We start from the raw sequence: 12,032 nt of genomic DNA, 5'->3' as shown, positions 1-12,032 counted from the left end.
AACGTCCGAGCCTTCAACGTCCGAGCCTTCAACGTCCGAGCCTTCAACGTCCGAGCCTTCAACGTCCGAGCCTTCAACGTCCGAGCCTTCAACGTCCAAGCCTTCAACGTCCAAGCCTTCAACGTCCGAGCCTTCAACGTCCGAGCCTTCTGAACTATTAACTATTAACTATTAACTTCCAAACCTTTAACTTCGGAACCTTCATCCTCCAAATGGCCAACTTACAAACATTCAACGTCCAAATCGTCAACTTCCGAAACACCAATTACGGAAACAGCAACTTCTGAACTGACAACCTTAAAAAAAACCACTTCATTTTGCCTAGGAAGACCTCCGATGGAATTTTCGAACGCAAAGGAACGCTGTAAACGTAAACAAATAAATCGATTGGCCAATGATATAGATGGAGAACCTTTAACCAAATTGATCAAGTCTACGGAAGTGGTTGCGAAAAGGCGTGGTCATATAGATTTGGCTGTTGTGTTGGCAGAATTACAAAAAAGTCCGAACCGACCTTCTCTGATTAAGTCAAATATTTCCAGGGAAAAACCAACCACTTACTCCGAAGAAGAAGCCTTGGCACTAATTATTGATTGCAACTTATCCGTCAACGCGTATAAAATGATTAGACAAACTTCAATATCCCGTGGCGCTTACACATATCCATCGTACAATAAGGTCATTGAATCTAAAGAACTCTGTAGACCTTTGGCAATCAACGTAACAGAAAGTATGGAGTTCGTGCCATTACAAAATCTGCTAGACCACACAGCAGGAAGAATAGTGAAATTGCAAAATGATTGTCTAATCACATACGCCCAGAAAGTAAATTTAAGTACGCTTCCAGTTATATTATCAGCTTCTTGGGGCTTCGATGGAAGCACAGGCCAGTCGCAATATAAGCAACATTTTGATAATACTTGCGAAGCCACTGACGCGGCATTGTTTGTAACAACCGTTATTCCTCTTAATTTGCGATCGGATATTGGCCACACACTTTGGAATAATCTAGCCCCACAGTCAGTTCGTTTCTGTAAACCATTACGATTGCAATTTGTAAAAGAATCTGAGGAAATAATTTTAGGTGAAAAGTCATGGGTGGACAATCAAATAAAAACATTGAAACCATTTGCAATGGTAATTTCCGAAGTGACGATTTCCGTAACCTATCGTCTCCATTTGACGGTTATCGATGGCAAGGTTCTCAGTATTATTTCTGGAGCATCTTCTCAACAGTGTTGTCCTATATGCGGAGCTACACCGACACAGTTTAATGATATTGCACGACAAAACTTTCAACCAAAAGACGAAAGCACGTTGGAACACGGTGTAAGCCCCTTACACGCCTGGATACGTTTCCTAGAGTTCTGTCTCCATTTGGGTTATCGCAATGTAGACGGACTAAGAACGTGGAGAATAAAAGGAGGGGTTAAAAATCCAATTTTTATTGAACGAAAAAGGAAAATTCAAAGTTTACTGTGGGAGAAATTGGCTTTACGGGTTGATTTCCCTAATCCCGGTGGAGCAGGAACGAGTAAAGCTGGTTTCACACTCGACGGAAAATATGCCGGAAAGACGATAATAAACGTCGAGCTGAAAATTGATTCCCATTCGATATACCGCTAACGTTCAACTTTACGCTGCTAATTTTCCGTCGAGTGGGAAACCAGCTTAACGATGGCAATACCGCGAGAAGATCGTTTTCGTTAAAAAATCAGTCTGTGTTCGCTGAAATTCTTGGCATTGAGAAATGGTTAATCGAAGGCCTACACATTATTTTGTGTCTAATTTCTTCAAGTCTGCCAATTGATTCTGAAAAGTTTGGGGTTTACTGCAAGAGTCTAGCCGAAAAATATATCGCTGAATACCATTGGTTTTATTTGCCGGTTACTGTTCATAAAATTCTATTTCATGGCCACGAAATTATACGTAAGTCGACTTTACCCATGGGCATGCTGAGTGAGTCTCGAAATAAAATCTATCGCCGAGATCGAGAAATGCACGCGAGGAAATCTTCGAGGACTCACAATTTAACAGACATTTTCTGTAGAGCAATGGATTCCTCAGATCCGATTGTCTCTGACTTTTCGTTAAATAAGAGGTTGGAAAAAAGAAACACTCGTCCTTTACCGAAATCTGCCCTTGACCTTCTTAACGAGCCGGAAGAACCAACATTTCCAAACAGTTTTGCCCTTTTACAGGAAAATGACGACAATTATAATGATCTTCAAGACGACAGAGAAAACACCATTGAACACCACGAAAACATATCCATATTAAATAATCTATGTTTAGAAGTTATTTCGGAACCAGAAAATTAATATTATTAAAACCAAACTACTTTTGTAACAGCGTAACAATAAAATTAGAATGAATTCGAGTTATGATTAAATAAAATAATTTTGCCATTTAGTGTAGCCCGAATATTTTTCTTCAAGCTTTTAATTTTATTCTACCCTTTTTAGCCACAATAGTGCGGTTTGGGCTATTATTTTTAAATTGTTCATAAGTTTTAAAATCAACTTTTTAAGAATATGCGTGTAGATCAACAAATTAAAATTTGGGGGTTTTTTCTATGGACTCTCGAAGAAATTTCCCATGGACACTTGCGCGTTTTTTAGAAATACCCCTCTGAACATGGCCGAAAATGGGTTTTTTCAGTCCTATTTCGTCTGCGGAGAGAGTTTGAATATACCTACGACGCTGAAATTTTTATATTTGACTAATTTGATGGTGTACTATCCATTTCCGTTGGCGGTTTTTCGATACTCCTTCACGGAAGCTAGTTCCGCCGCCAGGGGTCGCAGCGCTTCCATTCTTATATTTTATTAAATCGTATAGTTTACTGAACCAGAATATGTAAAAATATTTCCACATTATCTTTCCTGGAATTTATTCCAAAATTTGGGCTCTCTGGAACACTGTGAGTTGGGATCCAATGAAATTTGGGTCCAGTTGGCATTCAAAGAGATTACAAGTACGGAATCTGGGCGGAAAGCAATACTTTGAAAAACAGGTAATTTTGGTGGTATGGATTATATTTAAATAACCTTGACAGCAGATACTACACTTTTCACTTAGCCGTGAGAGTAACTCACAGTGAAGCAAATTTGCCAGTTAACCATAGCCAAATGGCCGAGAACAACGTTAAACTTTGCGGATAAATTCTTTATATACATAACAAATCATGCCAAGAAACGATAACGAAAAGCTAATTTTTAGACCAAAAACCTAGGAAACCTACGATATCTGCCGAAAGTCGTCTACTTTGGCCTAATATAAAGAAACTAATCAAAAAACGGCACATGAATCACGTGCTCCAAGTGCTCAAAACGCGGTAAACGAAAATAATTGAGGTAAATATAACATAAAAATTAAACATTTTAAACAACGAATTATATCCCCACCCAAATCCCTTGTTTTTACCCCTGGTTCCGCTTAGATCGTAGATTAAATAAAACAAAGAAATGTAATTGGCCAGAACCGAGTGACGTCACTGCAACTTTGAGAAGGCTAACTATTAGAGAATCGACTAGAGTGTAGAAGGCAGGGAACAGACTTAAAATAAGACGACGCGTAAACCAATTTGTACTAACCTTGGGTGTTACTGACTAATCCGTCAATTTCAAATCGGCGCGTGGTCCATTGCAAAAATCGTTCTAGTTAAATTCTAATTTCTATGCTGTAGAGTTTTATCAAAATGTTGCCAGTTGTTCGATAAATTTAACCATTGAAATAAAAATATATTTACTGAAATCGATATTGTTCTGGCGGTCTCGCCAGACATAAAAAGTAGTCATCTAATCTCCTATCGCCTTCTATAATTATGTTTATACCATTGAGTTAGCAATAAATACTCCAGATTCTTGAACACTCAATTGATATCCGCTATGGTGTCTCGGTTGGGACCACTTTCAAGAAACACTTATGGCGGCTGTCATTTATTATTATACGGTGCCTTCATCTATTTTAGAAATAATATATTTAAGCCACCGTCTTAAGTTATTCTCAGTGTTTCTAACCGCTGGCGGTAGATGACGACACCGTACAAGATTCCATACACGATTCCAAGAAAGTATCCCGGCGAAATATCAATTGGATCGAAATATGATACAGTTTCATTTGATCAAATTAAATTTGGATCAAACTTGGATCCAGTTCTTAGTTAAAAGATTTTTTTGGATCCAAATTTGATAAAGATTATTTTTATCAAGAAATAGTTGATCCTTATTTGATCCCTTCAGGATATAGCTTGATACAAATTAGATCCAATGTCCAAAATTGGATCAAGTCATTTTCGTAAGGGTTATTTGATCAAACCTATTTGGATAAAACTTGGATCCAATTCGTAGTTAAAAGATTTTTTTGAAACAAAATTTGATACAATTTTATTTGATCAAATTAATTTAGATCCTACTTGGATCCAATTCTTAGTTAAAAGATTTTTTGGATCCAAATTTGATACAGTTTCATTTGATCAAATTCATTTGGATCCTACTTGGATCCAATGTTTAGTTAAGATTTGTTTGGATCTAAAATGGATACAATTTTTTTGAACAAATTAATTTTGATCCAAATTTTATCTAATGCTATTTGATCAAAACAATTTAGATCAAACTTGGATCCAGTTCCTAGTTAAAAGATTTTTTGATCCAAATTTGATGCAGTTTTATTTGATAAAATTAATTTCGATCAAACTTGGATTCAATTTTTATTTAAAAGATTTTTTGGATCTAAATTTGATACAATTTTATTTGATCAAATTAATTTGGATCCAAATTTAGATTCAATGCTATTGGATCCAACCAATTTGATCAAACTTGGATCCAGTTCTTAGTTAAGAGATTTTTTCGGATCCAAATTTGATAAAGATTATTTGATCAAGAAATAGTTGATCCTTATTTGATCCCTTCAGGATATAGCTTGATACAAATTAGATCCAATGTCGAAAATTGGATCAAGTCATTTTCGTAAGGGTTATTTGATCAAACCTATTTGGATAAAACTTGGATCCAATTCGTAGTTAAAAGATTTTTTTGAAACAAAATTTGATACAATTTTATTTGATCAAATTAATTTAGATCCTACTTGGATCCAATTCTTAGTTAAAAGATTTTTTGGATCCAAATTTGATACAGTTTCATTTGATCAAATTCATTTGGATCCTACTTGGATCCAATGTTTAGTTAAGATTTGTTTGGATCTAAAATGGATACAATTTTTTTGAACAAATTAATTTTGATCCAAATTTTATCTAATGCTATTTGATCAAAACAATTTAGATCAAACTTGGATCCAGTTCCTAGTTAAAAGATTTTTTGATCCAAATTTGATGCAGTTTTATTTGATAAAATTAATTTCGATCAAACTTGGATTCAATTTTTATTTAAAAGATTTTTTGGATCTAAATTTGATACAATTTTATTTGATCAAATTAATTTGGATCCAAATTTAGATTCAATGCTATTGGATCCAACCAATTTGATCAAACTTGGATCCAGTTCTTAGTTAAGAGATTTTTTCGGATCCAAATTTGATAAAGATTATTTGATCAAGAAATAGTTGATCCTTATTTGATCCCTTCAGGATATAGCTTGATACAAATTAGATCCAATGTCGAAAATTGGATCAAGTCATTTTCGTAAGGGTTATTTGATCAAACCTATTTGGATAAAACTTGGATCCAATTCGTAGTTAAAAGATTTTTTTGAAACAAAATTTGATACAATTTTATTTGATCAAATTAATTTAGATCCTACTTGGATCCAATTCTTAGTTAAAAGATTTTTTGGATCCAAATTTGATACAGTTTCATTTGATCAAATTCATTTGGATCCTACTTGGATCCAATGTTTAGTTAAGATTTGTTTGGATCTAAAATGGATACAATTTTTTTGAACAAATTAATTTTGATCCAAATTTTATCTAATGCTATTTGATCAAAACAATTTAGATCAAACTTGGATCCAGTTCCTAGTTAAAAGATTTTTTGATCCAAATTTGATGCAGTTTTATTTGATAAAATTAATTTCGATCAAACTTGGATTCAATTTTTATTTAAAAGATTTTTTGGATCTAAATTTGATACAATTTTATTTGATCAAATTAATTTGGATCCAAATTTAGATTCAATGCTATTGGATCCAACCAATTTGATCAAACTTGGATCCAGTTCTTAGTTAAGAGATTTTTTCGGATCCAAATTTGATAAAGATTATTTGATCAAGAAATAGTTGATCCTTATTTGATCCCTTCAGGATATAGATTGATACAAATTGGATCCAATGTCCAAAATTGGATCAAGTCATTTTCGTAAGGGCTCTTTCGAGCCGACACTAAATATCATCTACAAAAAGGGTTACACACTGTTTAGATTTTATCCCGGGTTTCCATTCGCGTAACAACCACTGGTATTGGAGTTAGCGAAGTATACTTAAACATGGGTCAGCTGTTGTCTAGGGGTATGAATGTTTTTAGGCTTATACTAAACTGAAAACGAGACTTTGAGAGTACCAATAGATTTAATAATATAAATAAAAGTAGAATTAAAATTAAACGTTACCAAAACAAACCTAATTGGAAGTACTTCCCTTCGCGACTTAAATACACTATTAATCCTGCAATATATATAACATTCAGGGAATTGGACATTAGGGATTATTCACATTATATTTACAACATTAGTCCTTTTTCCAGTTTGCTAATTGGGCTGGTGGCCAATTCTTGAGTTCCGGTTGATGGGTGGGCGCTGGTGCGGGTGACACGTTGATACGGAGGATGTTATATCCTTTTAAGGAAAGGGTGGCATTTTCGGCACACCTGCAGCTCTATAAATAATTTCCCAAATTGTTCTCTAAGGTGAACTATTCCAATAGACGCTTTAATATAACAATTTCGAGAGCCAGGACCTGCCAGCTACTGTTTAATTAGTGTTTGTTGAAATAATGGAACGTTTTCACCTCTACGGTATGCAACAAGGGTTACCTTTTACCACGAAAAATATCTATTTAAACCAAAGAAAAAAAAACTTGCGGTCCAATTTTGGGTACATGAGCCTTTGTACGTTCACCACCCCTACCATTGACTGTTCACCCCCTAACTATTGCGTCACTCTTTCGTTAAACATAGCATTGCTAGTTCACCACCTTGTCTTTACACGTTCACCACCTAATTATTGCGTCACGAACCCTGCCTTTAGCTGTTCACCACCAGCATCGTCCCTGCCTTTGGGTGTTCACCACCCGCACCTGACGTGGAGTAACGTTAATAATTCTCCACCCCCGCCTTTGACTTATACCTTTTTCACCTAGTACAAGACCTTTTTATACCCATTGTTAGACATACAATTTTCTAACTTCACCCTCACCCAACCTTTGAACGTTCACCACCAGTTCACCACCGGTACCACCCCTGCCTTTGACTGTTCACCACCCCTACCTTTGGTTGTTCACCACCTTGACTTTACACGTTCACTACCTAATTATTGCGTCACGAACCCTGCCTTTGACTGTTCACCACCAGCATCGCCCCTGCCTTTGGGTGTTCACCACCCGAACCTGACGTGGAGTAACGTTAATAATTCACCACCACCGCCTTTGACTTTTCACCACCAGCACCGCCCCTGCCTTTGGCTGTATACTCCCTGGTGGAATGCTGAAATGGGTGGAATGGGTGAAATGGGAGGTGGCCTTCCACTATATGTTTTGGGACCCGCTCGAAAACCCTACTTCGGTCTTTTGGCTAAGATCAAAGTGTAGTATCTTGTACATAGCGGATATACCTAATTATTAACTTTAAACAATTAAATAAAGTTGTTTTGCCACATAGATGGGGTACCCGGTATTTCCCGGAGAAATATGGCTATTTATATAACCAAGGAAAAAGCGCCAGTGACGAAACTTCAAACTCTTGTACATAGCGGATATACGTAATTATTAACTTTATTCAATTAATTGAACTTGTTTTCCCGACCGTATCCGTCGAAAACCAAATTCAGGGTACCATGAGAGGTCAACCACATTTGGTAGACTATAAGTTGAAAACTCTAGATTCCTAAAGCGGACAAACACATATACAAACAAACAAACATTCATCTTTCTATATTAGATTAAGAATTAACCAAGTAGTTCCAGGGACTACTTATCCTTTATTTTCGAATGAATTTGTGAGATGAAATAATAGTGCTATCAATATTACGCGTTACAAACGAAAATATTCTAACACACATGAGCTAGCATATTAAGTTGCAAATGAACCCTGCACTTAGGATTTGTATACCCCTGTGCCATAATTAAATACAGAAATGAACCAGTAAAAGAAACCCTGGCACAGTAGTTGAAAGCGGGATGTCGCGAAAACCATTAATTGAGGGATATTGACAAGAACCGGTGTACGCCAGGATGAACCTGGGACTGCAGCTTATGGCTCCGGTTTTACACTGTTACACCGACGCCTCGTCCCATTTCTTGATTTTATGTCTCTGGAACAGAATACAAAACATTTTTCACATTTGAAATATATTATTTATATAAAAACGTTTTATATAAATATCTCTCGTAACATATAGCATTTTTCAAAAGTACATTAAAGACCTTTTCACACGAGCCAACTTTTCAAATCAAAATGCTGAGTCAGCAAAAATGGATCAGTGATCCATTTTTTTCTCGCTTACTTTTTTGATGGATCAACTCATCGAACTTTTATTCACACTAACCAACTAGTTAACTCAACTCAAGTTGACTCATCTAGTTGGATCAAAAAGTTGGCTCGTGTGAAAAGGCCTTAAGAAGTAGTTATGATTTGGAAACATCTGGTATTTGTGAAATTCGCCATTGTTAATTCTTTCAATTTCGCTAAATATATTTCGTCATCTGAATAAATAAACCAATAGAATATGTTTTTATAAAATAAATGGAGCAAAAAATAGAAACAAAAAATGTTTGTCTTACGTCACATGACGTACGTAATCTTAGCGCGTGTGCACGCGCCATTTACACGCGCTAAATATATGGCGTCATTCGAATTTCTCTGACGTCACGAGACATAGCTTTGATAGTATAATATTCCTCGCGACTCTTTCACGCGCTCCGAAACTTAAAAATAAGAAAATAAAGAAACGTTAAAACCAGAAGTGACTTTATCGGAAGACATTGATTTATTTCCTGACTATTTTCATTGTACTTGGACAACACTTTTGCGATTAACTACGAAAATGAACACACAGAGGACAGTGTCGGATAAAGAGTCGTCACCATTCGTGAACATGTAAGTTATAGAAACCTTTCTTAGAATTTTAACTCCCTCCTACTAGGCCTACCATAGAACGGACCAAAGGTTCGAAGAGCCTCGAAAGAAATATCGCTACTACGGACATTTTGGCTCACGTTATGATAGTTCTTTGATTTAACTCGGTAAAACTTATTAATCCGAGCTACTACTATCTTTTCTTCGTGGTGGAAGATTGGATAAATAATAGTTTGGCTATAGCCAATCCAAAGTAGATGTATTCGAACCTTTCCATTTCGGAGTGCTGGCTTTATATTTGACTTACAGACACGCGTTTGGTCGAATTTGACTAACTAACGTTAATATTGGGCTACTAATTTAGATTATAATTACTTCCATTAACACAATGCTGGCAGCGGGAATTAGGTCTTTGCCCAAAAGCGAAAGAAGGGGCTCTGTTTCTTAACTTTGCGTCGTCACAAATGCCGAACAGTGGTTCCTAGTCCCTTTTAGCGAAAAAAACCACCTTAACTATTTCAAGGATTCCTAGTTTTAATTAGCACTCCTCCCGAATTTATCAGATCTATTTTTTGTCTTTTTGTGACGTCAAAACTATTGCATTTGTTCGTATATGGCTATAAACAAGTTAATAAATTCCGCAAGGGTGCTAAATACAGTTAAAGAAGAGTAACTAAAAATTATCTTTTCCGAAACTATATAAATGAGAAATTTCGAAAAAACTAACGTGTCAAATCACAATTTGATAAGTATAAAATAATGAAAAAAAATTGGGTGGTCATTTCTTATACAGTTTGTGGCTTCTACTAGACAAATCAAAAACCTGTGAGGGGAGCTTGTAGTCTTGGGTGTAGTCTGTACACAATATAGCTTAGTTTAGAGTCCAACTAGTTTTCGCTGCACGTCATGTAGTTGCAGCTAAAACTATCGATTATGTTGCAACAACCACTATAAACTTAAAATCCACCAAAACAAGAATTAATGATTAATAGTTCAACCCATTTCTTTTATTATACAGGACACCAAAACACCAATTAAAAGATGAAGACCATCAAGATGAAAATCAAAGGAAATCAAGAAAAGGTAGGTCTAAATTTAGTTTAACCAGACTCACAAGATTGATTCAGAAAGAAGACAAAAGTGTAGAGAAAAGCGAAATTAACCAGCGCAGCAACATTCCGTTGATACTGGCCACATGGGCGAGAAGGGACTTTGGAACCATCTCGTCACGTGCTCCCGAGGACGATCAGCCCCAACGAACGTAATAAGCAACAATACTATCCTAAATGCCTCGCCAGAACTTGATCAATAGTTTTGACCTTTTCATTTATTATACAGGACACCAAAACAGCAATCGAAGGATGGGGACACTCAACATCAAAAACCAAGGAAATCCAGAAAAGGTAAGTGTAAATCTATATTGACTAGCTTCACGAGAATTTTTCAGAAGGGAGACCAAAGTCAAGAGGAAAGCGATATGATCAAATTATTGGACTCGGAAGAAACAATCTTTGGACAGGCCTGAGGACGACCAACCATAGAGGACGTAATAACCATCGCTACAATTTTAAAGGCCTCGTAACATTAGTTAAACTAGATTTATTTTTCTTAAAGGACATGAAAGGACTTTCCTAAAGATCAGCAAAAATGGTTCACGCGAAGTAGTAAAGCCAACAGATGCCAAACGAAGGTGGCTGAGCAAATTCAGAAACAAATCAGACTTCGAAATGAAAAGTTCAAAAAATTGTAGAAAGGCCCTGAATTACGAAATTTAATATCTTTTGGACCCTTTGGAACAAATATCAAAATTGGTTTTCTTAAAGATCATCAAACTAACTGTTATTATTGTTTTACATGTTTATTTCCTTGACGACATAGTTACCATAACCCTAACTTAGTATTAAGTAAGTATAAATATTTGTTTTGATCCTAATGTATTATTATTTATTAAATATCAAAATTGTTTTTCTTAAAGATAATCTAACTAAGTTACTGTAATGAATCTTAAACGTAAATATATATTCTTATTATGGTTTTTTTCTCAAGCCTTACTTGGTGTTTCGTATTAATATAGGTTTTCATTTAAATGTGTTCATTTCTAGTGCATTCAATAAACATACTTTCTTAAATAGCAACTTCAGGAACAAATATCAAAATTGCTTTTCTTAAAGATAATATAATAAACTATACTTTATGTTTTACATGTATATTTCGTTGAAGCCATAGTTACCATAACTTAGTATTAAGTAGTTAAGTATTAATATTTTATTTAATTATAATGTATTATTATATTGAGTGCATTTTGATAAACATTATTATCTTAAATAACATCTTCAGGAACAAATATCAAAATTGCTTTTCTTAAAGATAGAATTAACTGTTATTAAAGTTTTACATGTATATTTTGTTGACGCTATAGTTACCATAACCATTACTTAGTATTTAGTAGCTTAGTATTAATATTTGTTTTGATCCTAGTGTTTTATTATATAGAGTGCATTTTGATAAACATTATTATCTTTGATAAAAACTTTAGGAAGGATTATCAAAATTGTTTTTTCTAAACAAAAACAGTTCAAAATATTAAATTATGTAAAATTTCCCTGAAGTCTTAATTTTTAAAAAACAATCCTTTTAATCGCTTTACGCGCTTTTTAAATTGTTTCTCAAATTATTATCTATTTGCCTTTGTACCGTGTTTGTTTTTTAAATAAAGTTTAGTATTCCCAACAGTTTGTTTTTATTTCGCCGTCTTTTTAAACTCACCCTCTAGTTATTGAGGAATAGAG

The 12,032-nt window shown here is 34.9% G+C and overlaps 1 protein-coding gene across 2 annotated transcripts; it reads left to right on the top strand.

Annotated features, from left to right (window-relative positions):
* Positions 1-9,128: 9,128 nt before the first annotated feature.
* LOC149944181 (uncharacterized) lies at positions 9,129-11,120 on the top strand. Of its 2 annotated transcripts, XM_090175764.1 has the most exons (5): positions 9,129-9,264; positions 10,262-10,326; positions 10,378-10,504; positions 10,582-10,789; positions 10,858-11,120. In XM_090175764.1, the coding sequence occupies exons 1-4, from the start codon at positions 9,212-9,214 to the stop codon at positions 10,766-10,768; spliced, it is 432 nt and encodes a 143-aa protein (XP_090031890.1). In that variant the 5' UTR covers positions 9,129-9,211; the 3' UTR covers positions 10,769-10,789; positions 10,858-11,120. The 2 variants fall into 2 exon arrangements, with proteins under 2 accessions (XP_090031890.1, XP_090031889.1); XM_090175763.1 differs by having other exon boundaries at positions 10,262-10,504.
* Positions 11,121-12,032: the final 912 nt, after the last annotated feature.

This window comes from Leiobunum rupestre, chromosome 5 (assembly GCF_980474605.1).
Source record: "Leiobunum rupestre chromosome 5, qqLeiRupe1.1.hap1, whole genome shotgun sequence".
Lineage (NCBI taxonomy): Eukaryota > Metazoa > Arthropoda > Arachnida > Opiliones > Sclerosomatidae > Leiobunum > Leiobunum rupestre.
Note: the sequence above shows the minus strand (reverse complement) of the source record. Positions and strands in the feature narration are given on the sequence as shown.

Coding starts and splice junctions, on each gene's coding strand:
- LOC149944181 (XM_090175763.1), top strand. CDS start 9,212: ATGAACACACAGAGGACAGTGTCGGATAAAGAGTCGTCACCATTCGTG. Junction 9,265..10,261: donor TCGTCACCATTCGTGAACAT/GTAAGTTATAGA, acceptor TTTATTATACAG/GACACCAAAACACCAATTAA. Junction 10,505..10,581: donor GACGATCAGCCCCAACGAAC/GTAATAAGCAAC, acceptor TTTATTATACAG/GACACCAAAACAGCAATCGA.